This window comes from Annulohypoxylon truncatum (genome assembly GCF_022578515.1).
Source record: "Annulohypoxylon truncatum strain CBS 140777 unplaced genomic scaffold F4807scaffold_30, whole genome shotgun sequence".
Classification (NCBI taxonomy): domain Eukaryota; kingdom Fungi; phylum Ascomycota; class Sordariomycetes; order Xylariales; family Hypoxylaceae; genus Annulohypoxylon; species Annulohypoxylon truncatum.
Window position 1 is genome coordinate 217,049 of NW_025953816.1, and position 26,030 is coordinate 243,078.

The following is a 26,030-nucleotide window of genomic DNA, read 5'->3' on the forward strand; positions in this document are numbered from 1 at the left end:
GGGATAAAATTCGGCGGAATCGAATTCTTGGAGTGGTCAGTCTAATCGATAGCAATTAAAGCGGGTGGACAAAGTCGTTTAAGTGCATGTGTGCTAAAGGGAAGAAAAAAAAGTTCCAGTTCCCCACCAGCCACTTTTCCTTTACTTCTAAGAACCATTATCTTCCCATCCTTCCTCCAGTTTTCCTTCTACCAAACCTCACCAGCTCAAACGAAACTTGGGCGCAATGGGTACTGGTAAGAAGGAACGTAGCCGGCTGGCCCGGCAGGGCAAGTCAGGCTCGGGAATGGACAACATCAAGGTCAAGGGCGAGAATTTCTACCGCAATGCGAAGAAGATTAAGACCCTGAACATGCGAAAGGATGAGGGCAAACCAGTTCGAAACGCCGACGGCAAGATTATCCAAGCTGCCAAGTACCAATCTAGAGATTTACCGGCTGCTAGGGTCGAACCTAACAGGAAGTGGTTTACCAATACCCGCGTCATCTCGCAGGACTCCCTCAAGGCTTTCCGCGACGCAATGGCAGAGAAGGCTAACGACCCTTACCAAGTCCTGTTGAAGTCCAACAAGCTACCTATGACCTTAATCAGGGACGACACGAACACTCAGCATGGCGTAAAGCAGCATAAGGCCAAGATGGCAATCGAAAGCTCTCCGTTTGCTGACGCCTTCGGTCCGAAATCTCAGCGCAAGAGGGTGAAGTTGGGCGTAAGCAGTCTGACGGATCTGGCTGAAGATACGGAGAAGAGCATGGACACGTACAAGGAACGTCTTGAGCAGGCGAGGCTTCTGAGCGGCAACTCTGGAGCCGGTCTGGATGGTGATGGTGAGGATCAGACCAACGGCGAGGACGCACTCACTATGGCCATTGAACCTATCTTCAACAAGGGCCAGAGCAAGAGGATATGGAATGAACTCTACAAGGTTCTTGAGTATGTCATCGCGTTTCTTGGCATGGTCTCCTTGGTCGAGTGAATGCTGACAGCGAATAGTGCCTCTGATGTTGTCATCCACGTACTCGATGCTCGCGATCCCCTTGGTACTCGATGCCGTAGCGTTGAGAAATATCTAAGGGAGGAAGCGCCGCATAAGCACCTTATATTCGTCTTGAACAAGACCGATTTAGTACCCACAAGCGTAGCTGTAAGTGCCACAATTTTCTACATCTAGTCATTTCCTTGTCGACCCTTGTCGACCCCAATGGTTTTAGTCAGGGTGCTGCTCTATTTTCGGTGAGAAGCCATCCGTTACGTCGTTGGGAGATTAAATATCCAGACTTACTGTTCTCATGCCTTCGGGCTGGGAGCTGGCGGGATCTCGTTTTGGGGTGCCGTCATTAGTTGGGCCGTGTTTCATTTTGAGTTGAAATCTATCTCTACCTGTTTCTGGGTGGTCTGTGGTTGATTTCTTAGTAATGATTCATACATCGACTTCACTTTTTATTCTTTTGCAGGTTATATAAGTATTGAGTAGAAGCTAACACTGCTCAAGGCCGCCTGGGTTCGTAATCTCTCTAAGGATTACCCGACTCTTGCTTTTCATGCAAGCATAACGAATCCTTTTGGCAAGGGTTCTTTAATCCAGCTTCTCCGACAATTCTCGCAATTGCACTCGGATCGCAAACAAATATCCGTCGGCTTAATAGGCTATCCTAATGTGGGAAAGTCTTCAATTATCAATACCCTCCGGAAGAAGAAGGTCGCCACGGTGGCCCCTATTCCCGGCGAAACTAAGGTCTGGCAATATGTCACATTGATGAAACGGATATACCTCATTGATTGTCCTGGCATTGTTCCTCCTAACCAGAACGATACTCCCCAGGATATTCTGCTCCGTGGTGTGGTTCGAGTTGAGATGGTGGAAAATCCCGAGCAATATATCCCTGTGCTTCTGTCAAAGGTCAAACAGCACCACATGGAGCGTACCTACGAGATCAAGGGATGGAATGACCACATTCATTTTCTGGAGCTTCTTGCTCGAAAGGGCGGTCGTCTATTAAAAGGCGGTGAACCCGATGTGGATGGAGTTGCTAAGATGGTATTAAACGACTTCATGCGAGGCAAGATTCCCTGGTTTACTCCAGCACCTATCGTTGAAGGGGATGAAGGGAAACCCGTAGAAGGCCGCGAGGGTAGACTCGGCGAAATGCCACGAAAACGAAAGAGAGACGACTTGGAGAGCGTCCCAGCCGCATCTGTGGCTGCATCGGCTACGTCGGTTGCGGATGAAGAGAGCGCAAGTCAAGATGACGAAGAATTCGAAGGTTTCGACAGCGACAGCGATGAATCAGATGATGAAGCTGAAGCCGGAGTTAAAGACGACGAAGAAGATATGATACCCCTAGAAGAGCTGAGCGATATTGATAGTGAATCCGGAGATGAGGATGAAGGTTGAGTAATCGAGTTGAAAGCATGAAAACATGACGGACCGCTGTTCCTCAACTAAGGGCTGCGATGGCTTGTTTATTTATCCCTGTGCCGCCAAATATTCAGCAAGTTGGTCGGCAGGCAGGCCAACAGGACTCACGTTCGTCCCTTTCGGTTGGAAATACTGCCCTTTACTGCCCTTTGGTGCTATTATAGGCATCCTCCGCCTGCCGAGCAGCCCTTAAGTTACGACTTGAGTCGGCTGTGTATGGGCTTGGCACGGGCCTCATAAATCCCTAGAGTTATCCGACGTGAAGCCCTGGAAACATTTTAATTCCGGGTCGGACCTAGATGGTACTCGGAAGCGATCTTTTCCCGGCGTATGACAAGCACAGCTTTCGCCACCCCGATGGCAGAAAGTATACTCGGGCAGCATATCGCCGCCTCGCTCATGACTACATATCCCGCTGGCCTAGCCGCTTGATGTTAGCAGATCATCAAGATCTGGAATACAGTAAATCAACTGGGCAAACGTCGAGATTTAATGGCCAGATTTTTGGCGACATGAAAAAAAGGCAATACTCTTCAGCTTTGTTCAACGTGTTCCGATTCAAATGTGAAAGGGTGTGATGGTGATACTCGAATATTGAACCTCGTGAGTCCTTCCTAATATTATGGCGAAACCTACAAAATACAAAACCCTTCATAAGAAGCTACTTCCTCATATTAGCCGTGTTCTTGCCAGTCTTGTCGAAATTTCAACCGCTTTCTACCGCGATTTGTCACTTGTAGTTACCGTTACCCTCGAATTTAACTTGTACGTTATCCATAGAACCTACTTCAACAGAATGAGCGGCGAATTGGCAAGCACGGGAACGGAAGTAATAATAAGGAATTTGCAAGTGAGGATCACTTCTTCAGCCGTGCTACGTGCATTATGAATCTTAAATACCTTCATCTTCCCCCGTTTCATCCCATCAATTCTCGAATTTCGACCCGGCTTCCCCATTTTGAATGCTCAGTCCACAGTTTTTGGCCCTTTCTTGGGAAGAGTCCTTATGCAATAACTCTTTTGGTTTCACGCAGAACTCTCAAGATTTTAAAGCCATCAAAATTACTCGTAGCTAAGATGCTGCTACCCATTCTTACTATAGCTCTCTTAGCATCGCTAGTCTCCGTAAGAGGTTCTTCTGTGCAAATGAACCTTCAGATGAACGCTGGATGCGGCTTTCATCTCACGACAACTGGAGGATACAATGGATCGGTGGGACAGTTGGGCAATGGCCAAGTAAGAGCCGGGAGCGACTTGTCGCCGTCGTTGTTCACCTGGTTTGGGGATGCTTTCGCTGACCAGCAGGGGAGAGGTTGCTGGTGGACTCGTATGGCTTGCCTATAATCTCATATCTATGCATTTACGGCTTCGCTGACTTTACGGCCTGTTACAGCACCCACCTCTGTCCTCCAATGCGACTGGAATGAGCAGCCGGCCCACGGTTTCGCAATCGGGTGCTACGGCGGCGTATCGTACAGAGACCAATCCGAGTTCTACGAATGTCACACCGGCGACGGCGACGAGGTCAACTTATATCTGCAGCCGAGGGGAGTTAACTGCTTGACGGTTATGATACATGCTGACAGCTGTCGACCTCCGTGCGCCGGTGAAAACTCTTCATCGCCGCCTTTTCCAACACCAACGCCATTCGGAACTCCAACCGGGAATGGGCCCTCAGAGACAACGTCCCCCACGACATCTCCCCCCTCACCGACAAGTACTCACCCACCAGGCGAATGCGACGTAGTCGTCGCCCAAGGCCCCGACGAAATCATCCTAATCGACAGGGGCAACCCCGACACAGCGTACGGCCCGAACCCAGACATGATCGTGCAGCTCTCGCCCAACGCATCATCGATCTTCGTCTTCCGCTTCTCGTCCTCGGACGCGGGCAAGGAATGCGCCATCGTATTCGACCTGCCCGCCTCTTCCTCCTCCCCGCAGCAACAACCGCTCCCCTACCGACTTACGGGATCCGGACCAGTCAGCTTCGCGGTGCTGGACGGGCCGACGACGGAGTCGGGGAATACGACGTGGAACGAAGCGCCGGGCGTCGCGATGCCGTTGCAGTCTGTGGCGCTTAGACCGGGGATTAGCGTTGAGCCCATGAACTTCCCGTGTCCTGGGGCTGATGCGGAGGTTGCGGTGCTGATGACGGATGGTCCGGGCTCGGACGCGTGTTTGGAGTATGAGCAGTCGGAGCCGGGCCCGGAGGGGGGGATGGTTGGGCTTTATCTTGTTAAGTGCTAGTGATTCGAGTTGGGGGTGGAATAGCCCCCGGGGGTTGGGAGTGGAGATGGATATACTACTCCCCCTTTTTGGAATGATGTCTTGGAGTTTTACTAGGGAGTTATACCTAGACGTGCAGGGTGGTCGTGGGATTATTAGAAGGCTTACTATGTGTGCGAGATTAAGGATATTGGTAGGCTAGTTTCTAATGATATCGATCTTACTGAAGGGGTTTTATTATGAGGTTCGATCATTTTGGACGCGGTGAACGGAGTTTTACTTTCATGCGATAGAATATTACGAATGGGACCCCTTCTGCCCCGTTTCGAGTTAAACTATATGGTCACTGATATTACCTACCTAGGTATTCTGCATTAAGATGTCAAGGTCCGTAGATGCTTCATATACTTCTCCCGCTGATCGACGTGGGCAAAATGCCCAGCATTGTCCAGAGTGATCCGCTTCACCTTCTCAATGTGCTCGAAGAGTGGTCCAACAGATTCATTTTGTACCGTGTCTTCTGACCCGTCTAGTAGGAGTGTCGGCACCTTAATTTTATGTAGCGACGGTATACAGGTCCAGTCACGGAGCGAGCCCGTGACGACTAGCGGATTCGGACCATACATAGGTACATGATATTCGTCAAGAATTGACAGTTCGTCTGTTTCTCGAGGTCCATTTCAACGAACTCACATAGTTAAATAGCTCGACATATCTTTTGTCAGACCGTTCTGCATATCTTGGACCTCCCGTGGCCGCCACAGCCGGGTTAGGCTAAGATGCCGCTGGTAAAAGACCCCGACAGCGGCCTGGTACGCTGAGCTCGTAAAATCTTTTGTCTCGTCCGCGCGGTTGAGCACGGCTTGTACCTCTTCTGGAAGCTGTTTCCTGAGAGTAGCTAGGTCGGCCCGGAACCCGCTCATGCTCGCTGGACTGCTAGAAAGGACAAGGTGCCTGAGCTTATTCGTCGAGGGAGAGGGTCGGGATGCCCAGGAGGCTGCTAGGATCCCTCCCCACGAGTGGCCGTAGACGTCGATGGGACGCTCTTGTAGTTTCAAGCACGCAAGAAGGTTGTCTAGTTCACGTATGAATAGGTCCATACACCAGAATTTCTCATTCCCAGATCGGTCGGGCAAGTGCGTTGATCGTCCACTCCCAATTTGATCATAGAAGACAAGGGGAATTTCGGGTGCTAGGTCATTTAGCGGTAGTAGATAATCATGACCCAGTCCAGGCCCGCCGTGGAGAATGATGAGAGGCGTTTTTCCAGATTCGTTCAAGTCACCGATGACTTTGTATCATGTCTGACATGGCTCAGAAATGCCCGGCGCATCAAATTTCGCGAAGCCTTCCGCCATCTTTTGTTTGCGCAACGTCGAATACCACAAAATAAAGTCCAAAACCTGGGCTAATATATTACTCACATCAGATATCAAAGACATATATCATTCAACTTGAACAATGATCTGGCTATTTATTAGATAATCACTACGTATACCTCAAAGTACGGGATCACGCCATTTGTAAGCATAGGACGAGTATGGGGGATCGGAAAAGTGGGATGTGCCATTGTCCGAAGCTGTATACTATACATAGTTCTACAGAGAATTTCACGGTTAGATAAACCGCTCAGAACTAAGAATCATTGAACTTTTGATAGTATTTTGCAAAATAATTCCACTAGGGGATGTTGTACATTAGGTAACGTTTTATGACAAGGCAAACTTGGAACGAGTTTGGTATGGAGTTTTCGTGATTCTCAACCTGTTTGAGCATATCTAGGTAGGTAATGATGATTTCTGAGCTCCCCTGTGTCGTGTTACGATGCTCGAAAGACCTCTTGGGATAGAAGGTGAAATCTTTGGTGCAGCCATCAAATATGAAACTAAGTGGAAAACGAAGACTTTGAGCAGCGAAGGCCCCAATGGTAGGTCTGGATAATTGTGAGTTTAATGATGAGTGTCGATAAGTTAAGCTACCTACTTACACAGGCAGTTAGTAAATCATTATCAAAGTAGTATCCTACCTATATCTAATGAAGGTTTATATTTCGATAAACTTGCACCAAAGTGAGCCATAAGTTCAGATGAGCTTTCCTCCATCGCCCTACGAATTGCCTATAGGTAGGTATACAAGGTAAATAAGTCTGAGGAGGTAGATGAGTAGGTAGGTAGGTAGGTAAGGTGAAGGCAAGTTGTTCTCGAAATGATGCTTTAGACAGCCGTGTTCTCCATTAGCTAAACAGATTGCACCGTCAGCTTACCGAGAATGGCTGTCGTCAAGTATTGGGGCCGACTCAAAAGGAGATTAATATGTAGAGTCTTACGTACGATATTGGTGCTTCATAGGAATAAATTGAAAGCTTACGTCGACTACGTCCGGCAAGGTAGATAATAGATACTTGTTGTATTTACTCCATGGGACAAAGCATGAAAATAATGCTAGAAGTGAGAATAGGTCCGCGGACTTAGTGAGGTTAGTTCATCTGAAGTTGTCTTGTTAAACGTCGTGTAACGAATCATCCTCAGTAAGAGTCCTAATATGTTAGTAGATACTAGGTATGCAACCATAGGATTCGCAAACGAATGGCACATAAGCTCGTCTGAGCTGCGAGGAGGTAGGATGCAAGAACTAATATCTCGATGCAGATCTTCGCCAGAGGTGGTCACAGATCTAATTTAGCGAATCTACCTATGGTTGCTGACCAAATTCTTACGTCCATATTATAGGATCGGTTAACCTCGTCTGTTTTCTAGAACGCGTTTGAACTTCCACTAACAGCTATAATCTTATTAAAGGAGTGAATAATTCTATCGAGTCTGTAATGTTGGTATCAATATATTGCTTTTACGGTAGGTGACAGCATGTTTATGGAGGGTTGGTTCCAGCGGATAATTTATCTGGACGATAGATTCTAGATCCTGAGTAATCAATGATGAATAAGGCGCTCTCACATGCCGTACTCATTTCTTCGGCGAGCTACTTTGATATATAGAAATATAGTTGCACTTTACCTTGCCATGGACAGTCTTGCGCTGTCGTCATCGTAACGTTGCAGTGCCCACGGGAGCTCCCTTTAGCTCTTCCCCTTTATCGCTAGTGAACGGGAGCCGGGTCTGGTCTTGGGCCACGGGGAGGAGTTGGGGTTATCTATGACAAGATAGCGTTCAGATGCGCGGCTTCATCGAGGGATCGTTGCATGGAATGTGAGCTTGCACCCATCTCAGATGACCTTGGCTTCCCGGATGTTTGGCGGATATGGACGTTAAGCTTAAGTCTGCCCTGCTTGGAATCTAAAACCGCTACTAGGTAGCTCGTCAAAAGACATCTCAAGGTTGCAATGACGCGCATAGACCTTGTAAACCCCCCTTTGAGTGCTTGCATGGCCTTGTAATGGAACCGCGACTCCCATTTGTCGGTTCTGGGCCCCTATTCCGAAATAGGAAGCTGTGCATGCCAGGCACTATCACACTCCGGTACCTGCTGCGAGACATATGTCTCTGATGAAGATAGTAAACCTGTCTTATCCGCTCTTGTGATGTAACCGGAAGTGGCACAAATTAGACAAAATACATTGTGATACCTGCGCGTTGGAATACGCTTGGCCAGAGCCGCAACATGTCTTGCGCGGATGGGGCACGGTGGCTGTATGTAAGAATTCCTACAACCGGTTGGAGTCGCCCGTCCGAACATGGAAGCTCCAATCTTCAGCTCATTTCGGCCTAGGATATCGCACGCGTAGGATGAGCTCCTATTCAGTCGCCGAACCCCAGTCGCCCCGAGAAAGATGCCGCCGGTAGCTCTCCCCTGGTCAGCTTCTCCGTTCGCGAACCCTAGGTACTTTGTTGTGCGATAAACGTAAGCCGCGTGGAATTGCCAGCTCGATCACCTGCTATAATCGGTTCTGTCGTTGGCTGCTGTGTAATTTCAGGTACTCGATTTAGAACTAGCCCTGCCGATGCCGCCTACCCAGATACAGATGCGTGCAAGGGATCAGCACTATTTTTGGGTTACGTCGAGGGGTATTACCTAGGACGATGTCTAAGTAGGGAGCTCAGGATACATCGACGGCATGTCATGGGTTTGGTTGCACGAGTTGGGCTGTCATCTCATGGCAAGTAAGACACTACAGGCCTGTAACGTTAGGACATCGGCCGAATGCCACGAGGAGGTGAAGTAAGAATGCGAAGGAAATATATATAGGGCACGCAGATCCCTCTCCATGAGATCGAATATCCATTCCAAACCAGTCTTCACAGTTCAGTTCAGTCCTTACCTACAGCTTCACGTCTTCGTTCCTTTCAACCCACATTTTAAACATGGTTTCTTCTACTCTAGCCCTGGCGGCTCTCGCCAGCTTTCTCCCGTCTGCCTTGGCGGGCTTCGACGCTACCCAGGTGACTAACGTTGCCGTATATTGGGGTAAAGTCAACCGATGAACTGTAGCTATACGCGAGCTTGTACTAACATGTGATGATAGGTCAAAACTCGCTAGGTCAAGCAACCTCTCAGACGCGACTAGCTGACTACTGCTCAAGTAAGTGCATTCCATCTATCCATGCGGTACCGCATTTGCTAACATAGCTTCCACAGACACTGAGATCGATGTAAGACCATGAGAGTTCTTTGACTTGAAGCTCAGAGTCACTTACCATATACCTGACAGATCATCCCTCTTGCTTTCATGGACGGTATCACGACACCCACCGTAAACTTCGCCAACGCGGGCAACAACTGCACAGCATATGCTGGCACCTCTCTTTTGAACTGCCCCCAGCTCGAGACGGACATCAAGGCATGCCAGGCTCTGGGCAAGACCATCCTCCTCTCTCTCGGAGGTGCGACGTACACCGAAGGCGGCTTCTCGTCCTCCGACGCAGCTGAGGCCGCGGCTCAGAATGTCTGGAACCTGTTTGGCTCGGACACCACCCAGGAGAACCGACCCTTCCTCACGGCCGTCGTCGACGGCTTCGACTTCGACCTCGAGTCGACGAACCAGAACTTCGCGCCCTTCGCGACCAAGCTTCGCTCGCTCATGGACGCCGACACCAGCAAGACGTACTACCTGTCGGCGGCGCCGCAGTGCCCGTACCCCGACGCGGCGGACAACGACATGCTGAACGGCGTGGTCTCGTTCGACTTCATCATGATCCAGTTCTACAACAACTACTGCGGCGTCTCGTCGTACGTGGCCGGGTCCACCACCCAGAACAACTTCAACTTCGCCACCTGGGACGACTGGGCCAAGAACACGAGCAAGAACACGAACGTCAAGCTCCTCCTCGGCGTCCCTGCCAACACCGGCGCCGGCGGCGGCTACGTCGACGCCACCACGCTCTCCGGCGTCATCTCCTACGCCAAGACGTTCTCCAGCTTCGGCGGCGTCATGATGTGGGACATGTCCCAGCTCTACGCCAACTCGGGCTTCCTCGACTCCGTCTACTCCGCCCTGTCCGGCTCCAGCTCCAAGGCCAGGGACGTCACCACCTTGGTGAAGAAGGCTAGGCCCGCTCCCACCCAGGTTGCTTAGATTATGTTAGGCAGTAAGTATACCTCCTTGCTTCAACTCCCTTCAAATAGCTAAGCCCGCATACTGACGCGTGTACCTTATTATAGGTGAAAAAGTTGTCGGCTATCATACACTCGTTTTTTTCTCGCAAAGGTACTGGCGATCTTCTTGTAGATAGGCGGTTTGCCACCGAAGATCATCACGTTCCCTTATTCCTTATCGAACGATAGCATAGCGATGGAAATTTGTTGCTTTTTTTATGGAATCCAATGACATTCATGTATATATTTTTCTCTTCGTGTATATATCGACACCTGTAAATATGGGAGGAAACCCAGGCCGCCAATTTATACTACATTTTTATCATAATTTGCTGGTTCTTGTTCGGTAGTTGCCGTGAGAAGACTCGAAACTTGTCAGCTTACCCTCGCTAATTCTGGGCATGTATGGTGAATGGTCCAGCAGTCTGGGGTAGGAGTTGACGATTAAGGCACGGACATATCGTTCCTGGCCCCCACCTAGCTAGCGCTGCCGAGCTCAGCCTACAGCCCTAAGGATCGCCCCTGTCGCCTTGCCCAGGAACTAATTAAGGCCCTGTAGCGACTTTCGTCAGCTCCTTTCTTTCTCTCCCTTTCTTTTCGTTTCCTCTAGTAGCTGCCAGCAAAATTACCGCACGCATGTCGGCATTTTGTGGCCGAAGCGATCGTAAATTTGGGGTAAATAACATCCCAAAGATACTGCCCAGTTCTCGAATATGGGTAGTTACTGTTTGTGTCCCCGCAATGAGAGCCGACAGACAGGTAGCCCTACGGTTGGAGAGGCGTTAGCTGTTGTGTTTGTACTGCCGTCTAGGTGGCGCATTCAGCCTCATCCCTGATCTTAGCGACGGTGTATGTAGGCGATCCATTTTTGCTGTAACCACTGTAGGTAACCGTAGTATAGCCCCTGGTTTTCCGCTACTTTACTCCTCTGGGGATCCATAATTGAAAGGGTTTGGGGTTGGTTGGGGGTCATCTGAGGAAAGGGGGTAGCAAAAGCCCAGAACGACCAAAATTGGCCGGACACAGCCCGTCCGGAGTCGACATCAAAAATAAAGAATGGGATACGGAAGACAACACAGATGGGAGTTGGAAAAGGGAAAGAAAGCCACGGTGACGATGAAAATAGGCCTCGTTTAATAAGGGAGTTCTGAAGGGAGGATGAGGTTGGTCCGTGCTTAACCAAATATCAACCAATTACATCCCATAATCTCATTAACTGAATATATCTCTAATCTCCTTAAAACTTCATGCATAGACGGATATAGGCACTGTATAGAGGCATCTGCAGTTAACTGTGTCTTTGCATGCAATGACGTAAACGTGAAAAGGAGAGCTATCGCGTGATGTGGGGTTATGTATACTTAAAGATCTCTTCCAGCAGACATAAACCTCTCTCATGCCCATCGAATCTTGCTAATATCCCCTAAAAACGATGGCATCTCTTCATAACGTCCTTCTTCTTGGCGGCAGCGGAAAGGTCGCCCAGCTTCTAACGCCGCTGCTCCTCCAACGATCGTGGAATGTCACCAGCATCATCCGCGACCCCGCCCAGATCGCAAATCTGGAGAAGCTTGGCGAGGGCCAAAGCGGAAAACTAAGCGTTCTGGTTCGAAGCTTAGAAGATGTCACGAGCGAGGCGCAGGCTAAGAGCCTCATAGACGAGGTTAAGCCGGATTACGTGGTTTGGAGCGCCGGTGCCGGCGGAAAAGGGGCACCGGAAAGGGTAAAATATCAGAGTGTCGCTATGTATATCCGACCAATTTCCCTGCTAATACCTCAGTCAGACATTCAAGATTGATCGTGACGCGGCGTCTCATTTCATCCGCGCGTCCGTAGCGACGCCATCGATCACCAAGTTCGTCATGATCTCCTTCATCGGGTCCCGCCTGAAGAAGCCGTCGTGGTGGACCGAGGAGATCTGGCAGGAGGACCTGAACACCACGAGAAAGGTGCTGCAAAGGTACTACGAGGCCAAGGTGGCGGCAGACCAGGTTCTGTACGAGGAGGGGAAGAAGAGGAGCGACTTCGCGGGTATCTGTCTTCGGCCGGGCGCCCTGACGTCAGAGCCGGCAGGTAAGGTCAGGCTCGGGAAGATCCCCGTAGCAAAGGGAACTTCGAGTCGTGCGTCAGTCGCAAATTTGACTGCATTGCTGCTTGATGCGCCCAATGTCAAGAACTGCTGGCTTGACATGCTGGATGGTGATGAAGACCCAGAAGCGGCTGTGAAGAAGGTTGTTGAGGAGGGAGTGGATGCTGCTGAAGGGGAGCCATTTTACTAAAGAGTCAGTGTCTCGGTCTAGTCTATACTCTAATTTCAAGGCGGCCTTAAAGACACTGCGGTCTAGATAGCCGCCATAGGGTCAATGAATGTCAGTGGAATGAGTTAACGAGATTTTCTACGCCATTGAGAATTATCACATAAGGAGGTAGGTAGGTACCTAGATACCTACCGTACCTGCCCCTATTAACATGCCACATATAAAACATCTTTCAAATAGCTTTGCCTAGGGCATTCAGGAAATCACAAGTCTCTCAATTACTATAATCTACCTTATAATATTCTGCTTTTGGAATCATGGATGGAACAACACAGCTCTAGGACCCAAACCTTGCCTACCTAGTGTATGTCTTAAAATCTCATGAAAGCTTTTGGCGCTGATTTGCGTGCCACGCATTCCTGCCTCCAAGCGGTCGTGAGAAAGGCACCAAGTGCGGCTACGTTCAACATCATAACGGTCGCTATGAGATGAATCTCGGACACACGAGTAGACATAGACATCGGTTCCATGATGAGAACTAAGACCCTTCGTAATCGTACCTTTGGTTTCCTACCTGTAGGGTGTCCTGGGATGTGCAGTTCGCTGTTATTAGGTAGTATCTAAAACAGCGAGTTGAGATTCCGTGAGTTTTTCATCCGATCGTCAATCCCCTTAATGGAAGACGAGGGAACTTTGAAATATATATTAAGATAATAGCCATTGTTTGTTGAACAATTGTCTTGTATCAAGGAATAAGAACAGCTACGACAAGAAAGAGAATTAACAGCCCTTTGATAAGTTGTGATATTGGTAATAGGTGGTCAAAGACGCTAGGTAAGATCTCTTTCAGCAATAGAAGGCTAGATATCGTCTTTCCGAACCCCTTAGTGCACTACTATTCATGAAAGCTCAACCTGTGTGAGCGCGTCATCGCCACAGCACACAAAAGTCTCACGGCCCTGTAAGCCGGGAGTTCAATGTGGTATATCCCCCTAAACCATATGATGTAGATCACTCACTCCGGCCTATTCATCTTGGGAAATAATCACAGCCGCCTGTTCCGCAAGAGCGTAAACCGCGGCTTGGATGTGAGCGCCAATTGAAATGGGGAATACAGACGCATCCACGATTCGAAGGTTCTGAACCCCTTTTACTCGCAAGTCGGTGTCTACCACGGTCCCCATGGAGCAACTGCTGGAACCGTGGAAGGTAGACCTATAGAATAGAGATCTTAGAATAATATATACTTCATGAAAGATGTGGTAGACTTACATTCCCGCAGCCTTGACCCGGCTATCCAGATACTCGTCGCTCGAATCGACTGATAAAGGCTCGAACCCGCTAGGAGGAGTCTCGCCTGCGATTACCTCCCGGCCAAGAGGAGTATCGCCCGTCATCAGAGAGGCAGCCTTTCGTAACGAGTGCCGCCACACGTACTTATCGACTTCCGTAGCAAAATAATTCGGATCGAGAACCGGGGTATCAGCCGGGTTCTTCGACGCAATGGTCACCGTTCCGCGGGACGTTGGTTTCGCGGCCATCAACGTGTTGCTGATGTGCGTGCCATCGATCGGAAACGGCGGCATTGCGCAATATACGACGAGGGTCTCCATCATGCCCCATGGTCTCTTTAAAAGGTAGTGGTCTGGTCCGGGAGCCTTGCCTTCGTCCTTGGTAATCGCGGCCACAAGACTGTCCTTAGGGACCTCGTGGTTGACGACGTAGTTTATCGGCGTGCCCGTACCGAATTCCGGTTTCGAGAATAGGGGGTTGCTGGAACCTAGGGCGAATCCCTTCGAAGGATCCTTTAGTCGCCAGTTAAGTTGCATCATAATGTGATCGTTAAAGTTCTTCCCGACTTCCGGGATATCGACCTTCGTTTCAATACCGTGCTGTTCCAAAGTCTCCTTAGGCCCTATACCGGACAGCATCAACACCTGCGGCGTCCTATAAGCGCCGGTGGAGAGGATGACTTGTTTCGAACGAAGCTCCGTGCCATCCGCCAAGCGAACACCGGTAGCCTTCGTCTCGGAGCTCTTGTCGATAAGGATGGATTCAACAAGAGCTTCGTTCATGACGGTCACACCGCCCAAAGGGTACGCCAGCGGCGCGATCTGCCGAGCTCCTTTATGGCGGTTTTCGTTGATATCGCCGAGGCCTATATTATCGCCGGCGTTCATATCGCAACCTGGAAGCACCTGCAGACCGAGATCGCGCCAAGAATCTCTGGTGATCTCGGCCAGAGGGTAGATTCGACCTGTTGAGGTGGGAGCTTCTATATACATAGCACCATCTTGACCGTGGTAGTTGGAATTTTCGGTGCTGTACCACCTTTCAGTCTTCTTGAAATAAGGAAGTTGGCCTTCGTAGCTCCAACGGCTGTCATTGACAATCTCCGCCCAGCTGTCGAAGTCAGCCCGAGATCCGCGGAACCAACCGCCTAGACACAACTTCAGCATCTGATAACTAGTAGTATAATTAGGTACAGCAGTGGTTCTTTCATCTTACATCCATTAATCACGGAACCTCCGCCAAGAGCGCGGCCGGCCGGAATGTCGATCTGCCGGCCATCGTAGTGTTTTTGTGGGACTGACTTGTATGCCCAGTCAAACTTTCCGCCGATGAAGTTAAGAGATTGGAACTGGAGGATTTCTTTATCGTTGCTCACGTCCGGACCAGCTTCGATAACTAGGATACGGGCCGAGGGCTTATACTGCGACAAGCGGCTGGCGGTGACGCAACCAGCAAGCCCACCTCCTACAACAATATAATCCCAACCTGTGGTAGCAACCATCGTAAGGTATTAGATAGTTTTGGGGCGAAAAGATAGAGTACTTAATAAGGTAGGAAGGTTTGCAAATTGATTAAAAAAATTGTGCTGAAGACAAGTATTGATCAAATATTACAAGTTCGCGTATCTGCTTACCTACCTTTAGACAAGCTGTTTGGACCGGGGATAGGAGATGGGTACCTACCTAAGTAACCAACTCCCAACTTACGCGGCAATTTCAAGCAGCTGTATAATCCTTTACACATAGATAATCTGATCGGAAAATATTACCTATGACTACTGAGAGGGTGAGTACATTTGCAAAATATCGGGTCCACTTCCAACCATAGAGCTACAACTGTGCGGCGCGGCGCGGACGGTGGAGGGGATCCCTTCACCGATCCGCCATAAGCGTGCGTGATATGCGAACGACGTATTATTTGCTGTTCTATGTGGCACCGCGGTTCAGCCTACCTAGAAACAACTTAGTATTCTCACTCGTCGTGCCTTGGCTAAGCTCTCTTGAGCTAGAGAAAACATGGTTGAATCCAATGCTACTTGTGATTAGCAAGAGGGGATGACGACGCTAACACGAACAGAGGAAACTTCGCGACGCAAATTGTGGATACCACCGTTTAAGTATTATTAATCAGTGTAGTCCAGATCTCACCTAGAAGAAAGAATCATATCTAATATGAATAGCTCTTGTGGTACATCATACATGTACCAGCCTTAGCATTGAGTTTCATTCATCCTGAACTAATATCCCGAACTAATATAACTAGAAGTGAAAGTAGAAAAACTGGCACAGCTTACGCGAGGAAGAACCGTGCTTCCTTGTTAACTGCCCTTTTCTCGATGCCTGCAGTGCTGGCACAGGCAAATTTGTCATCCTGTATCTGGATGACGTTCCAATCGTTGAGTTCGACCTCGTTGTGCCTTGTACCACGGCCTTTACCGATCGAGCACTCGCAGTTAAGCTTTGTGCCGTTCATGTTGCAAGGGCCGCATGATCCACCAAAATCGCCGTTGCCGTTCGGAATGTAGTTCAAAGTGCCCAGATAGTTCGCGAAGCACTTGTTGAGATCGAGGCTATAATCCATACGCGTCCCATATCCCGGCCTCATGCAGTTAGCATGGAGGAGATGGTTCCCGGTTAGGTGAATGTTGTTGCAATAGCAGTTGCCGATGTCCGTCTTATAGACATCGCTAACCTCAAATGCGGAGACGATAGCGAGAAGTGGCATGAAAGCCAGAGTGGATGCGAAGTTAGTCTTCATGATTGTTTGATAATTTGTTTTGCTGATTATTCGGTTGTCTGAATTCTTTTGTGGAGACGCTGATCATGGCGCAATGTGGAGTTTTTATATCTTAATGGCATTGTAAGAATCGAGGGACGACTGAGAAGACAAGCCTCTTTTATGCAGACCGTAAAAGAAGATGTGGTGACTTTGACCTTGTGATATGAGCGGACAAGGAAGGCCCGAAGGCGCAAAGTTTCATAACTGTATGCTACAATAACTAGACAATAAATAGTCATTGTTTAGAGAATGGCCTGTTTCATAACCGAACAATCATTTGTAATGAATTTCAGAAATTCACACAAAGCCTTAATATCGGACCCTTCCCTTCGGAGCCGTGCTGCGACGTGAATAGGTAGTATTTCCGAGTCGCCATACTAGCCTCAACCGACAAAGCGCGGACGGTGGTTTAGCCACAGTATGACAAGAATCCTCCTGGTTCTTTATCCCGTCACAAGAGTACGGGGGGCGGTAGGCGCAGTATTGGCTCTTGTGATTGTTTAGACGTCATACAGCAATCGGATTTATTCTCATGGCTTATTTGCTTCCGTGTCCGCCGCTTCCGATTGCTTTTTTTGAGCAAAGGTCTTATCAAGACGATTGAACAGAGCCCATGAAGTAACCAATAACATAGGCATGGCAATCATGAAGCGTGTATATTTCGCAGCAGCCTTCTTGTACTCTCGGCTAGACGGATCGATACGTTTCGGTTGCGGCCTCGGAGGTCTCGGTGGGAGAGCGGCCTGAGGTCTCGCGGCTTGAGGTTTGGAAGTTGTCGCCATATCGAGTACGATGGTTGATCAAAGTATATACAATTGACTGCTAAACCGGAAAAGAATATGGAAATAACTGGGCTAATTTGAAGATGCAATTGCAGTTCAGCCACGGCTTTTGAGGAAGTTGAAAGGAAGAAAATAAACCAATCGAGTCTCCACTAGCGGGGTACTACCGTAGCACACGTGGATGCAGATCAGGAGCCCTGAAATTTAGCCCATAACCCCTGGAGCTGTAAGCCACAGAGAGGTACCTAGGTACATGACGGGTACCTTTTAGCCACACCTGCGAAAAAGGGGTTGACTGGTCGAGTTAAACACCTGCCATTTCGAATTAACTCTTTAAATAATAGCAATATCGATTCATATAAAGGTATATATTTATGTACAAGAATCCGTCTATAACTTTTACTCATCTCGTAAATAATCATTGTAGGGACTCGTTAGAGACTCGTTATGCCTCTTGTCCTCCCTCCAGCAACCATCTTTTCAACGTGAAGCATACATACAAAACATGAAAAGCTTTATTATAACACCGAACCAAGGAAATGCGTAGACGGCTAGATAAGATGGCTTGCAAATATGATCCATTTAACTATTGTAACATGATTTCGAATATATTTGCATCACATTTTTGATAGACCGTTCGGTAGCCCCTCCTTGCAAGTTCCTGGAGCCAAGCAACGGTTCGCAACCGTGCCATTTTCCGAGAAGGTCAACCAAGCTCTAAATATTCATATATTAGTACGCATCACCTTATATATGGGATGTTATTCTGATAACTTACGATACGGGTAACGCGGGAGGAGGCAAGAATGGCCCCTGGTACCAGCAACAGTACCAGCCAGCGCTAGGCAAAGTGACGTTGGTGTATGAAGGGTCGAGATCGGAGCATTCGAGTGCTGAAAGGAACTTTTGTTGCAAGCAAAGATCTTGTTCGCCGCCACCGTCCTGAGGTGCAGGGATCGAAAACGCCGAGGCGATAAAGGTAGCAAAAGCTGCGATGTTTGAGACACGCATTTTGGAGCAGTTGAGTCTCTGATAAATTAGATGTGGTCGGCTGAAGAGAATATCGTAACTCCCGTTTCTAAACCACGGTCTGCTTGGCCTTTTTATACATAAAGTCGTTGGCGGCAACATCATCCTATCAACGATATAGCCAAGACAGGCTAGGAAAGTAGCAATGAATGTGGAGTTACATCTATACGGGCGTCCCCCCAAGATCTCGTATTGAAGCCTGAATGCAACTCGACCCTAGGGATCCTTTATTTTACCGTACGAACGCATAAACGTTCGGGAAAGTTAACCGCGAAAGTCTTGCGATACTTCAATATCCTTAATTGGAAGTTCTATGTTCTTGGTATTTCAGTTAACCCTCTGAAAAGGGTTGGTGACTTTTTTACTTTGATATCCTGGACCGCTGTCTTATACCAGCCTTAGGTTACCACACGCGTTCCACTAACAACAAGATATCAACACCATAAGCTTGTTATTCAAATTAAGCATTTATCTACCTTTACGATCTTACGATATATACACATTAGAACTATCAAGATTATGTGACTTAAGAAGATAAGCTGCAAAGCTCGAAGGCAATGACGCATCTCTAAGATGGCTAAGACACTATTCGACTTCCAAGGGATTGGAGCGTTTAAAAGGAATACGTCTTGATGATAGAGATTTCGTATTGAACGTTAATCAACTAGAGCATTATAGGCAGCTTGAGATAACCATTTTGTTCTGAGGGTAGGTTGTGATAGGCTATTATAATTGCTGGCATAATCAGGGGCTTTATCGTCATGAAGGCGACGTGACAAGATGTATACCCATGTTAAGAACATCTAATGATTTATCAAGAATAAGGGAAGTAAGGATAGTAATAAGCTGGGTGGTGCTTGATCCTACCATTTTTCGCTGCACCTTCTGCGTGTACACCAAGATGGGATAATTCGGCGAGCTTAGACATGAATTTCACAGCAATGAGTTGATGGCTCTGGAGGATAAGACTGAAAACTTCTGTTCATTCATTCATTCATGAGGCCAAAGAATCTCAGCTTCATGCTCTATCCAATTCACTGACACCCAACTTTTACCCACTAGTTCATAGTGGAATCACCACATAATGATACATAGGTATTCATCGCTAAGTACCGGATATCCCTCCTAATCTCTAGTACATCATCTCAGAAATTTAGGTATATATTGTTCCCAAACAGCACCCCATTTTGTGCAGAGCCTTCCATCCGCTCTCTGCTCCCAGCGATCACTGCCCACTGCCGTCTTGGCGTAAAAGATATCATCAGGATCATATTTGTTCTTGATAGCCAACAGTTTCTCATAATTTCCCCCATAGAAAGTGGTCTTGAAGTCGGCGGCTTGGAAGTCAGCCTCGTTCAAGTATACAGCTCCATTAGGCGTCACTGCCTCCAATTCGGGTAGGAAAGTGTGCGTCACAGCATCTTGAGCGGCCTTGTTTGATGTGAAATCGGTGTAGTTGATCGGTGTGCCGAGAACGGCGCTGAAGATTGTCTTGCGGAAATAGGGGTTCGCAGCGACTTCGTCGGGGGACGAAACGCCCTTGGCGACGTTGAACGCAACGCCAGACAGGAGAGTCTTAGTGCTAATGGCCCGGATGGCTTTTAAGAGAGAATCGGTGCTCTCCTGGTCTTTGACAAGCTCGCGGGGAATTAATCGGCCACCGAGGTTATGATCCGAGACGTTCCAGGTGGATGGTATGGATTGATAACTCTGGAGGAAACCGGGGTAATCGGCGGATTGGTATTGGTACTGAAGCCCGAGCTGATCCATCTTCTCCCTCGTAGGTTGGAAGTAAGCGTCAAGCTCGGATGCTTTTACATCCGCGACCATCGCCGGCATCACCAAGAACCCGAAAGGTGCGGCAACCCAGACCACCCAGGCGCCAGCGTCAACAAGGCTAGGCAATGACTGCAAGAAGGTGCCAATCGTGGAGTAAATGGCGTCTGTGTTGCTTCCGTCGTTGAAGACAGACATGTAGGCGGCCGAGAAAGTAGTGTCCGGGTAGGCCTTAATGGTCATCGAAGTCACAATACCGTACGTGCCACCGCCACCACCTCGCAAAGCCCAATACAGGTCCGCGTTCTCCGTCGCGCTGGCCGTAACGTGGTCGCCAGCTGCGGTGACAACCTCCCAAGCAAGTACATTGTCGGCGGCGAGACCAAATTTAGACGAAAGTATGCCGATACCGCCGCCTTGAGTATAACCTCCTGCTGAACCTACGTTGGGACAGTTGCCGCCGACTACCATGAGGCCGTTGGATGACGCAAAGTTGTAAAGATCAATAAATTCAACACCGGCGCCCACTTTGATTGCGGCACCTTGATATCCCGAATCATGTTGATACTCCGGGATAAGTTCAAGTGATTTCAGATGGTGGGTCCATACTGCGAGAGCGTGTGCTCCGGTCGATTTACCCAGATAATCGTGTCCGGTGTTCCGAATGACGAGACGGATGTTGTGGCGCTTGACAAATTGAAGAGCGGCTTGGAAATCAGCAACTTCAGTGGCGTTGACCGTGTATGCGACGTTATATCCAAGGGTGCATGGAACTTCCGGATCGGAAAAGGGGTTACAGCTGTCGTTGGTGAACTGGTAGGCCATGGGCGAGGACGCTGATCCTAGATGCGTCTTGGGGTAAAACCATTCGTCACGCAGCGCGTCACACTGGTCCTGGTTGAAGGTGACTGCGTCGCCTACGGAATGATGACATGGGGCTGCGATAGGTACGGCTGCAATCAATTTTCCGTTCACCGTGTGATTGAGGTCGTTCCAGTCCGCTGGACTGGGCCATGATTGGTCTCCAGGAATAGACCGACATTGCTCACTGCCTCCATAGTTCAGCGTGATAGCAACTATGACGACGATAAGTGAGATGAGACCTATAAGTCCCCTAAATGCCATGATGGGTGGCAAGAGACCCCAATGGTGTCTGTACTGAAATGAAACCCCTCGAAAGGAATTGGACCGGCCAGAAGAAGAATTGTGTTCTCGCCCAAGTGAGTTATAGATTCCGAAGATGACGGGGAAGAAATACTTATAAGATTTCTAATGCTCAAATCGTCCGCCGTCTTGGGTCCGAAAATCATGGCCCGATCATCACACCGTCTCCTGGCTCAATCTTGGCGGTGTTGGCTCGAGTTGACAATTATGAGGCACAGCATGGAATTTCTCCACAAGCATAATAAACGCGCAGACGCGTAGCCATAAGCTAACTAGCTTCCTTATTTCTGTAAGGATAAGACTGGGTTTCCCTTTGTTGAGGACCAATGCTATTGTCAAATGCACCGAAACTACATCTACAAATCACCTAATAACATATGGCCAACATCTCTAATGTGTGAATACGGCGCGGACAGCGGTCGTGGTCGCTGCAGCTTAGTCTAGGGCTGAGCACTGAGCGCGGACTTAATCGTTAACACCGAAATATGTACATAAGCTCTCCGTAGCTCCCGTCTGCTTCAACGTTATTTATAAATTAAGAATATGTAACTTAAGAGATATAAGAGGTTTAGCATTGGTGATTTCATTTATTGCTTCGATATATCTTGTAAGGTACCTAAGTACCTAGTGGCGTTGGATATTCATATATAGGTACGTAGATGTCTTTTAGGAATTCCCTAACTCCGACCGTAAGGTAGGTAAGGTCATAAGGTTGAGCAAAATCTTGAATACCTGTAGGTTCTTGAAGCTATGCCTGGTTCGTGGAAAGGACATCATAATCGAAATATCTCATTTTGTAATGAGTACAGACATTTTCAGTTGATTAAGGAGTTGAACATACCCTGATATCCAACTCTTCTAACAGAAGCATTTAGGTGACTCGAACATCAAAGTAATTACAGGTTGGATCTTAGATATATCACGTACAGCTATTGCTAACGCGTGGTTCATGCACCGTATGCTCCCGGACGTAGGGCAATGTGAATGCTCTATCATTCACCCTCCATTATGTATGTGCAAGGGTAGATGGATCTCACTATGGCGGGGTTGAGGGGATCGTTTGCCGCCGGCAACTCAGTAAAAGTCCAACACTCCCGTAAGCAACGAAGGCATAGCCCGGAGCTACCTATCCAATCTTTGATCATTAAGCTCATAGCCGACTTTCTGGGTACCCAGCCAATAATGGTAACCTAGGATAGGAGGACCGAGATAGAGGTGTCCAAGCGCTCGCTATCAATTGGAAATGCAACATCCCGAATCTAAGAAGCTTTATAACGCTGCCGGACATGGATTCAATTAATTCGTTCATAGATTCGCCTACACGGCTGGGAATACTCGTCGCACTCTTCGGTATTTTCCTCTATAATGTCCACAAAGCATTGCATCAAAAATTTCCGTGTCCGCTCCCGCCGTCTCCTCCGGCGGAACCGATCCTCGGGCACTTCAGGAGGCTGCCACTAGAGAACGCTCACCTCAAACACATGGAATATGCTAAGCAATACAGTGAGTGGACTAACCTCGTCTTCGCATTGTACGATGCTGACTCAGCGTCACAGATTCAGACGTCGTATACTTCAACGTATTGGGAAATCACATGGTCGTCCTCAACTCCCAGAAGGCTGCGAATGAGTTGCTGGACCAGCGAGGCGCCAACTACCAGGACAGGCCTCGATTCGTTTTATTTGAAGTTATGGGATGGGGTTTGACGTTGACTTTCCTCCCATACGGCCCTAGATTTCGCTTGCATCGTTCAGTGCTTCAAACGGGATTCACCAAGACGGCTATAACGAACTACAGGCCAATCCAGTTAGATGAAGCCAGACAAGCCGTCTCCAGAATCCTCAAGCGCCCCGAAGCCTGGGACTTTTCCTTGCGCCGGTAAGGGTGTTTGTGCTTCGGTGTTGAACATGGCCCGCTGATACAGAATGTAGGTTTGCTTCCGCGATAGTCCTCCGGATTGGATTCGGCGTCACCGTTAGATCAGATGACGATCCGTTCATCAAAATCGCCATAGACGCCAATATGGCGACGGGAGGGGGAGGAAATCCGGGAACGGCTCTTGTTGACTATTTCCCATTATGTTCGTATCTCAACCTGTAAAGGGGTTGCGCTAGTGGTGCTAACGTGTTCCCGAGTCCGTTATATTCCTGAGTGCCTGAACTTTTCCAAGACCTTACAACACGCGCGAAAATGGGGATGGGCTATCAAGAATCTTCATGATATACCATTTTCGACAATCAAGAAAGAATTTGTGCGTTGTTACTATGCATGCCTTTGGAAATGTTGTTAACATTGGAAAGGACGAAGGGACAGCTAATCCGTCTTTTGCTTATTCTCTTCTGACGAAATATAAGGAGAATGAGGAAGCGGGCATCCCCAACCAACTTACACTCCAGGACATTCAAGGTGCATCCGGTGCTGTTTTCATCGCGGGCTCTAATACGGTTAAGTTCTGTTTCTCTCTGCGACTAGGCTGCCATTACTAACCGTGCTTGATAGACATTCGCTACGACGACTGTTGCCATATTAAATTTGATGATCAATCGTGAAGTGTTCGAGAAAGCCAGGGCCGAAGTTGACAGAGTAATCGGCACAGACAGGCTGCCTACGTTTGAAGACCGACCAAATCTGCGCTATATCGACTATATTGTTGAGGAAACCTCCAGGTGGAGAGCACTGTCGCCCATTGGAATTCCCCACAGATCGTTAAATAACGATATCTATAATGGAATGTTCATTCCCAAAGGGTACGCAAGACCTAGTTCCTTGGTGGAGAGGTCTATATTAATTCACTGACCAGGACGTTGGTCTATTATAATACATTCGCTATGTCTAGAGATCCGGCCGTTTACAAGGACCCCGAGAAATTCAATCCAGACCGATATACTCCCAAAGAAGAAGGAGGGGATGGAGAGCCTTTATTAGTCGGTCCGTTTGGCTTTGGTCGTAGGTGAGTTTCAATCGCTAGGTACAGTTGAGACAGTCGGTGTACCTCTAACTGCAAGAAACAGAGTATGTGTCGGACGCCATCTAGCTCAGGCATCTGTGTGGATTATGATAGCTACTCTTGTAGCCACCACTGACATATCGAAACCCATCGGACCAGACGGTAAGCCCATCGAACAGAGCATCAAGTTTAGTACGGGACTATCAAGTCATCCCGGCAAACTCGATGTGGTCTTCAGACCTAGGTCTGGAAAGGCGCTCAGACTCCTCAACGAAGCTGTCAGGGACGCTCAGTGAGCTTGAAGTTGGAACTATTGTCGTATTTCGAAAGGAGGTCATGGTAGTAATCAGGCAGTTGCCTTCTCGCTTTTCTTCTCGAAGAGCTCACTCAATCTTCGTGCCACTTGCTCTGACCACCTAGGGTCATTAATATCCAAATCGACTTCCACAACCTTTATCTTAGTGCCTTCAAGCCCCTTCTTAATAGATGTGAATAGGGCCTCGTCGGCTACTTTGTCGTAATACGCTTGGCCTTCGATCGAGATTGCGCTGATGCCTCTCAGCGGGAGCCACACCTCGGTCAATCCAGGCTCGATACAATTATCCTTGAGTCTCTGGGAGATGCGCCGACCTAGCTCCTCACATTCTTGCTTGGTTGTCCTTACTAACGTCACAGACGGGTTGTGTTCGTAGATCGTCCTCTCCTGGAACTTCTGAGGCATAGTATCCTTGGGCCCAAAATTCACCATGTCTAAAGCGCCGACACTCACGATCTGGGGTAACCCTGCCTTGGAAGCGGCGGTCAACCTGTCCTCGCCTGCAGGGAAGACACCGCCGACTAACTCGTCGGCCAGTTCGGTAGTGGTTAGATCCAAAACACCGTGAAGTCGACTTTCCGCTAACAGCCGCTCCATCGCGCGCCCACCAGCGCCGGTGGCATGAAACACATAGACTTCAAATCCGTTGCGCTCTAGCCACTTGCGCGTAGCATCAACCCCTTTTGTAGTGACGCCAAACATTGTAATCCCGACCCCTTTCTTCGCGCTATTAGCATCCGCAGGTCCTAGGCTGATTCTCTTAGCATATGCTTTTGCCATGCCTGCGATGGCGGCAGCGGCATTATCCAGGACCGCTTTGAGCACCGCATTTAGTCCTGCGATGTCCACGACGCTGTACATCATCGTGATGTCCGTCTCCCTGACATAAGAGCTCGTATCGCTCGAGGCGACAGTAGATACGATTAACTTCGGGAAAGTAACAGGTAGTTCTCGCATGACAGCGGACGCAACAGTCGTCCCGCAGCTCCCGCCAAGCCCAATTATAGCTTGGATCTCGCCTAGGCTCTCAAGTCGTCGTAAAATCGCCGCAGCTCCGCTTATCATGGTCTTTACAAGATCCGATCGGGGGAGGGATTGGAGATCCCCTCGGAACCCGCTAGCTTCTTGCACTTCATGCTGCCGGATAGTTATAGCTTCGTGATCTACGTCGGATCGGCCCGCATCGACTAGAATGACGTTCAGGGAAGAGTCATGCTCTAAAATCCGGGACCTAAGATAAAGAAACTCCTGAAGCTTAGTATCGAACGTGCCAATCACGGCAACCGAGTTCTTCGATGGAGCCATAACAAACGGACCGCACTGCCAAAGTCCTCGGTTGGGATGAATTTTCCGTTCATCAAAGATCGAATTCCTGAGATTTCAAAGAACTCGATAGATATATATCTATCTTTCGCCTTTCCCTTACTTGGACTTGCTTGGCCAGTATGCAGCTAGCTGCCATGGTAATAAAGGTGGAGAAGAAACAAAG

General features: G+C 48.6%; 11 protein-coding genes across 11 annotated transcripts; 5 read left to right on the forward strand and 6 right to left on the reverse strand.

Moving 5' to 3' along the window:
- Positions 1-132: 132 nt before the first annotated feature.
- F4807DRAFT_211051 (nucleolar GTP-binding protein) lies at positions 133-2,761 on the forward strand. Its single transcript, XM_047993934.1, has 3 exons — positions 133-933; positions 994-1,144; positions 1,493-2,761. The coding sequence occupies exons 1-3, from the start codon at positions 227-229 to the stop codon at positions 2,393-2,395; spliced, it is 1,761 nt and encodes a 586-aa protein (XP_047851529.1). The 5' UTR covers positions 133-226; the 3' UTR covers positions 2,396-2,761.
- Positions 2,762-3,496: 735 nt separating this feature from the next.
- On the forward strand, positions 3,497-4,669 carry F4807DRAFT_463074 (uncharacterized protein; the record flags this gene model as incomplete). Its single annotated transcript, XM_048001915.1, has 2 exons — positions 3,497-3,746; positions 3,813-4,669. The coding sequence occupies 2 exons, from the start codon at positions 3,497-3,499 to the stop codon at positions 4,667-4,669; spliced, it is 1,107 nt and encodes a 368-aa protein (XP_047851530.1).
- Positions 4,670-5,022: 353 nt separating this feature from the next.
- On the reverse strand, positions 5,023-6,252 carry F4807DRAFT_469795 (proline-specific peptidase; the record flags this gene model as incomplete). The annotated part of the gene is made up of 3 exons (XM_048002747.1): positions 6,069-6,252; positions 5,376-5,939; positions 5,023-5,252 (listed from the first exon to the last, which is right to left on the reverse strand). The coding sequence occupies exons 1-3, from the start codon at positions 6,088-6,090 to the stop codon at positions 5,023-5,025; spliced, it is 816 nt and encodes a 271-aa protein (XP_047851531.1). The 5' UTR covers positions 6,091-6,252.
- A 2,715-nt stretch (positions 6,253-8,967) lies between these two features.
- Positions 8,968-10,178, forward strand: F4807DRAFT_463076 (glycoside hydrolase family 18 protein; the record flags this gene model as incomplete). Its single annotated transcript, XM_048001916.1, has 4 exons — positions 8,968-9,070; positions 9,129-9,185; positions 9,242-9,255; positions 9,315-10,178. The coding sequence occupies 4 exons, from the start codon at positions 8,968-8,970 to the stop codon at positions 10,176-10,178; spliced, it is 1,038 nt and encodes a 345-aa protein (XP_047851532.1).
- A 1,274-nt stretch (positions 10,179-11,452) lies between these two features.
- On the forward strand, positions 11,453-12,746 carry F4807DRAFT_436675 (NAD(P)-binding protein). The gene is made up of 2 exons (XM_047998983.1): positions 11,453-11,921; positions 11,983-12,746. Exons 1-2 carry the CDS (start codon positions 11,631-11,633, stop codon positions 12,475-12,477), a joined length of 786 nt encoding a protein of 261 aa, XP_047851533.1. The 5' UTR covers positions 11,453-11,630; the 3' UTR covers positions 12,478-12,746.
- A 735-nt stretch (positions 12,747-13,481) lies between these two features.
- On the reverse strand, positions 13,482-15,250 carry F4807DRAFT_463078 (GMC oxidoreductase; the record flags this gene model as incomplete). Its single annotated transcript, XM_048001917.1, has 3 exons — positions 13,482-13,671; positions 13,729-14,896; positions 14,965-15,250. 3 exons carry the CDS (start codon positions 15,248-15,250, stop codon positions 13,482-13,484), a joined length of 1,644 nt encoding a protein of 547 aa, XP_047851534.1.
- Positions 15,251-15,378: 128 nt separating this feature from the next.
- On the reverse strand, positions 15,379-16,838 carry F4807DRAFT_211166 (uncharacterized protein). Its single transcript, XM_047993935.1, has 2 exons — positions 15,897-16,838; positions 15,379-15,700 (listed from the first exon to the last, which is right to left on the reverse strand). Exon 1 carries the CDS (start codon positions 16,504-16,506, stop codon positions 16,039-16,041), a length of 468 nt encoding a protein of 155 aa, XP_047851535.1. The 5' UTR covers positions 16,507-16,838; the 3' UTR covers positions 15,379-15,700; positions 15,897-16,038.
- An 800-nt stretch (positions 16,839-17,638) lies between these two features.
- Positions 17,639-18,396, reverse strand: F4807DRAFT_436683 (uncharacterized protein). The gene is made up of 2 exons (XM_047998984.1): positions 18,088-18,396; positions 17,639-18,026 (listed from the first exon to the last, which is right to left on the reverse strand). The coding sequence occupies exons 1-2, from the start codon at positions 18,318-18,320 to the stop codon at positions 17,927-17,929; spliced, it is 333 nt and encodes a 110-aa protein (XP_047851536.1). The 5' UTR covers positions 18,321-18,396; the 3' UTR covers positions 17,639-17,926.
- Positions 18,397-19,363: 967 nt separating this feature from the next.
- F4807DRAFT_211294 (FAD-binding domain-containing protein) lies at positions 19,364-21,566 on the reverse strand. The gene has a single exon (XM_047993938.1). The coding sequence runs from the start codon at positions 21,237-21,239 to the stop codon at positions 19,479-19,481; it is 1,761 nt and encodes a 586-aa protein (XP_047851537.1). The 5' UTR covers positions 21,240-21,566; the 3' UTR covers positions 19,364-19,478.
- A 750-nt stretch (positions 21,567-22,316) lies between these two features.
- F4807DRAFT_463082 (cytochrome P450) lies at positions 22,317-24,521 on the forward strand (the record flags this gene model as incomplete). The annotated part of the gene is made up of 9 exons (XM_048001918.1): positions 22,317-22,374; positions 22,590-22,781; positions 22,835-23,156; positions 23,210-23,358; positions 23,414-23,529; positions 23,579-23,722; positions 23,778-24,025; positions 24,079-24,228; positions 24,290-24,521. The coding sequence occupies 9 exons, from the start codon at positions 22,317-22,319 to the stop codon at positions 24,519-24,521; spliced, it is 1,611 nt and encodes a 536-aa protein (XP_047851538.1).
- On the reverse strand, positions 24,403-26,030 carry F4807DRAFT_211206 (uncharacterized protein). Its single transcript, XM_047993937.1, has one exon. The coding sequence runs from the start codon at positions 25,844-25,846 to the stop codon at positions 24,572-24,574; it is 1,275 nt and encodes a 424-aa protein (XP_047851539.1). The 5' UTR covers positions 25,847-26,030; the 3' UTR covers positions 24,403-24,571.

Excerpts from the sequence above, each read along its gene's own strand:
- F4807DRAFT_211051 (XM_047993934.1), top strand. The coding sequence starts at position 227 with ATGGGTACTGGTAAGAAGGAACGTAGCCGGCTGGCCCGGCAGGGCAAG. Across the intron at positions 934-993 it reads GAACTCTACAAGGTTCTTGA|TGCCTCTGATGTTGTCATCC; the intron begins GTATGTCATCGC and ends GACAGCGAATAG. Across the intron at positions 1,145-1,492 it reads TAGTACCCACAAGCGTAGCT|GCCGCCTGGGTTCGTAATCT; the intron begins GTAAGTGCCACA and ends ACACTGCTCAAG.
- F4807DRAFT_436675 (XM_047998983.1), top strand. The coding sequence starts at position 11,631 with ATGGCATCTCTTCATAACGTCCTTCTTCTTGGCGGCAGCGGAAAGGTC. Across the intron at positions 11,922-11,982 it reads GAAAAGGGGCACCGGAAAGG|ACATTCAAGATTGATCGTGA; the intron begins GTAAAATATCAG and ends TACCTCAGTCAG.
- F4807DRAFT_211166 (XM_047993935.1), bottom strand. The coding sequence starts at position 16,506 with ATGAAGACTAACTTCGCATCCACTCTGGCTTTCATGCCACTTCTCGCT.
- F4807DRAFT_436683 (XM_047998984.1), bottom strand. The coding sequence starts at position 18,320 with ATGCGTGTCTCAAACATCGCAGCTTTTGCTACCTTTATCGCCTCGGCG. Across the intron at positions 18,027-18,087 it reads CCTCCCGCGTTACCCGTATC|AGCTTGGTTGACCTTCTCGG; the intron begins GTAAGTTATCAG and ends ATGAATATTTAG.
- F4807DRAFT_211294 (XM_047993938.1), bottom strand. The coding sequence starts at position 21,239 with ATGGCATTTAGGGGACTTATAGGTCTCATCTCACTTATCGTCGTCATA.
- F4807DRAFT_211206 (XM_047993937.1), bottom strand. The coding sequence starts at position 25,846 with ATGGCTCCATCGAAGAACTCGGTTGCCGTGATTGGCACGTTCGATACT.